Below are 2,763 nucleotides of genomic sequence, written 5' to 3'. Positions count from 1 at the left end.
CCTTTCGGTCGTGCGTCTTTTGCCCTCAAATTCTTACCGATTGCGCTACGTCAATTATTTGAAATAAAATGACATAGACAATTATAAGAGGGCAAATTTTGGGGTATGACAGCTGCCCCTGTTCAATCTTCTTACACTTGGAGATGTAGATTGGCTTGTGTGCCTGTCGGAATATGAAGGTGAAAGAGGATTGAACACTAGAATACCAAGAAATTTGCCCTTGCTGATGGTGAAGGGAATTTCTCGGAGATGGGCTTAGAGATGCCATCCGGAAATTTGATGAAAGTTGTCAGGGATGGGCTTAAAGATGCCACCAGGATATTGAAATTTGATTGAGATGGGCTTAAAGATGCCATCCAGCTTGATAGACTTGAGAGTCAGAATACGTCGTACGTTAGACTGTATCTGAGGGATATACTTGTGATGAGTCGTACGTTAGACTGAATCCACTGTATTGATAAATTTCGAAGTAAGCCGTACGTTAGGCTATACTTTTAGGGTGAGTCGTACGCTAGACTGGATCCAGTTTGCATTGTTAGATGTCTGGAAAACCGTGCGTTAGGCTGAAGGATGGGTCGTACGTTAGATCGGATCCAATTTGCATTTGATAAATGTCTAGAAAGCCGTGCGTTAGGCTGAAGGATGGGTCGTACGTTAGACCGGATCCAATTTGCATTTGATAAATGTCTAGAAAGCCGTGCGTTAGGCTGAAGGATGAGTCGTGCGTTAGACCAGATCCAATTTGCATCGGTAGATGTCTGGAAAGCCGTGCATTAGGCTGAAGGATGGGTCGTGCGTTAGACCGGATCCAATTGCATGGGTAGATGTCTGGAAAGCCGTGCGTTAGGCTGGAGGATGGGTCGTGCGTTAGACCAAGTCCCCTGTGTTGATAGTTATCAGAATACACCGTACGTCAAGTTGTATCCTAGGATGAGTCGTACGTTAGACGGGATCCTTTGTATTGAGAAGTACCAGAATGAGCCATACGTTAGGCTGTATCTGAACCATACTGGTCTTCGAAGGTTTCTGGTTCTCCTTCATCTACTTCGACGTAAGTGACCCTTTCTTTCTTGTAACTTTTATTTGCTCTAGCCTTTTCTGCTTTTAATCTTTCAACCTGGCGAACCCTATCAGCCAATTGGGCCATATCTTGTAGATATTGAGTGTCTAAATTCTTCCTGATGGAGTAATCTAGACCTCCAGCTGCCATTTCGACTAATTCGTGTTCAGGTACCACTGTAAAACATCTAGCTTTTAGCAAACAAAACCTGTTTAGATAATTGTCTATAGGTTCAGTAAACTTCCTCTTAATACTAGCCAATTCTTTGAGACTTATCTTGGTTTGACCCATATAGAACTGTTCATGGAACAATCTTTCTAACTGAGACCAAGTGTCTATGGAGTTTGGTGGTAGTGTTGTGAACCATGTGAAGGCGTTTTTGGTCAAAGAATTGGGAAAATATTTCATCCTCAGATCTTCATTGTTCGCCAAATCTCCAGCCTCAGTCATATATTTGGATATGTGTTCTGTGGTAGATTCAGTAGTATCTCTTGAAAATTTAGTAAACTTATGGACCTTGCGCCCCCTAGGTATTTCAGTTTGCAAAACATAATCTGATAGAGGAGACGTATAATTTGGCCTTCGTAATCCTGTGTTCAAACCATTTTGTGTCATAATCCTCTCTATCATAGCAGTTAGATTTGTTTCCATCTGATTATTTTGCCTAACCCTGTGAATCATTTCGTCAGCATTTTGGTTTCTATTATTCACCACTACCCTTTCTGGCTGTTCCTCAGGGATATCTTGTTGAACTACCTGTTGATCTAAACCTGCCCTCAAGGGTTCTGTTTCAGGGGGTGGTCTTGGGGGTCGAATTTGGTTTATGGTGGGTTCATCATCTTGAATGACTATTTGATTTGTTCTTCGACGCGTCGAAGTTTCAGGAGCGCGTAAAAAGTCTGCCATTCGACCCATCTGCGCTGACAATTGTCGACATGTCTCAGAGTTGTCTCGGTTGGTTTTATCAATGTTCAGTATTAAAGGAGAAAAGATAACCCTCATTTCTCTGGCCAATAAACCTACCATATCTTGGTTACTAGCGTCCATTTATTGTCGGAACGCTGCTTGAGTATTCATTGTTAATGGGGGTATGAAATTTTGGCCTTGAACATTTTGTCCCACATTATTCATACCGGAACCAGAGTTTTAGAATGGGGAAAAAGTTGACACATTGGGTTGTGGATATACAGGTACACTACTACTTAATCATGTCATGTAAGAATATGGCATCCCGTAAGGTGGATCTCTCCATTGTCTCGGGTCTCTGAACCCTTGGTTCGGAGGGGGTGTCCCCTGAGTACCAAATTGTGACATTTGATTCACTTGCGCATTCGACGGGGGATTTGTAGCAGCAGCAGACGTCGAATTATTTGCCTGGATCGTTCCTATAGACCCAGGTATGGAACCAGTTACGGCCAGTGAGTGCGTTGGCACAGACATGGCCTGTGATTGGGCATTGGGATCTGTAGTGTTCGTTGCATTATCATTGCTATTTCCCAATCCCTGTGGAGGATCTTGTTGTCCCCCTCTGTTAGTGTTGTTAACCATTCTCTTGGTGTATTTTCTCTTAGGTATTGGTTGGTTACTATCGAAAGTTTTACCACTCCTAAGGTTCAAACAACGCAGAAGGCCACGAAAACACTAAATTTACAAATTGAAATGAAAACAATTGAAAATAACACTATGACACTCTCCCACTGGGC

The 2,763-nt window shown here is 42.6% G+C and overlaps 1 protein-coding gene across 1 annotated transcript; it reads right to left on the bottom strand.

The window, feature by feature from the left end:
• Positions 1-988: 988 nt before the first annotated feature.
• LOC131605191 (uncharacterized) lies at positions 989-2,107 on the bottom strand. The gene is made up of 2 exons (XM_058877579.1): positions 1,359-2,107; positions 989-1,268 (listed from the first exon to the last, which is right to left on the bottom strand). Exons 1-2 carry the CDS (start codon positions 2,105-2,107, stop codon positions 989-991), a joined length of 1,029 nt encoding a protein of 342 aa, XP_058733562.1.
• Positions 2,108-2,763: the final 656 nt, after the last annotated feature.

This window comes from Vicia villosa, linkage group LG5 (genome assembly GCF_029867415.1).
Source record: "Vicia villosa cultivar HV-30 ecotype Madison, WI linkage group LG5, Vvil1.0, whole genome shotgun sequence".
Lineage (NCBI taxonomy): Eukaryota > Viridiplantae > Streptophyta > Magnoliopsida > Fabales > Fabaceae > Vicia > Vicia villosa.
The sequence above is the reverse complement of the archived record's forward strand: the minus strand, read 5'-3'. Positions and strand labels throughout refer to the sequence as shown.

What these genes read in the sequence shown, in the direction of transcription:
- LOC131605191 (XM_058877579.1), bottom strand. Translation starts at nt 2,107, where the DNA reads ATGGACGCTAGTAACCAAGATATGGTAGGTTTATTGGCCAGAGAAATG. An exon ending in GAAAGATTGTTCCATGAACA is followed by an intron (nt 1,269 to 1,358) that starts GTTCTATATGGG and finishes TTATCTAAACAG; the next exon opens with GTTTTGTTTGCTAAAAGCTA.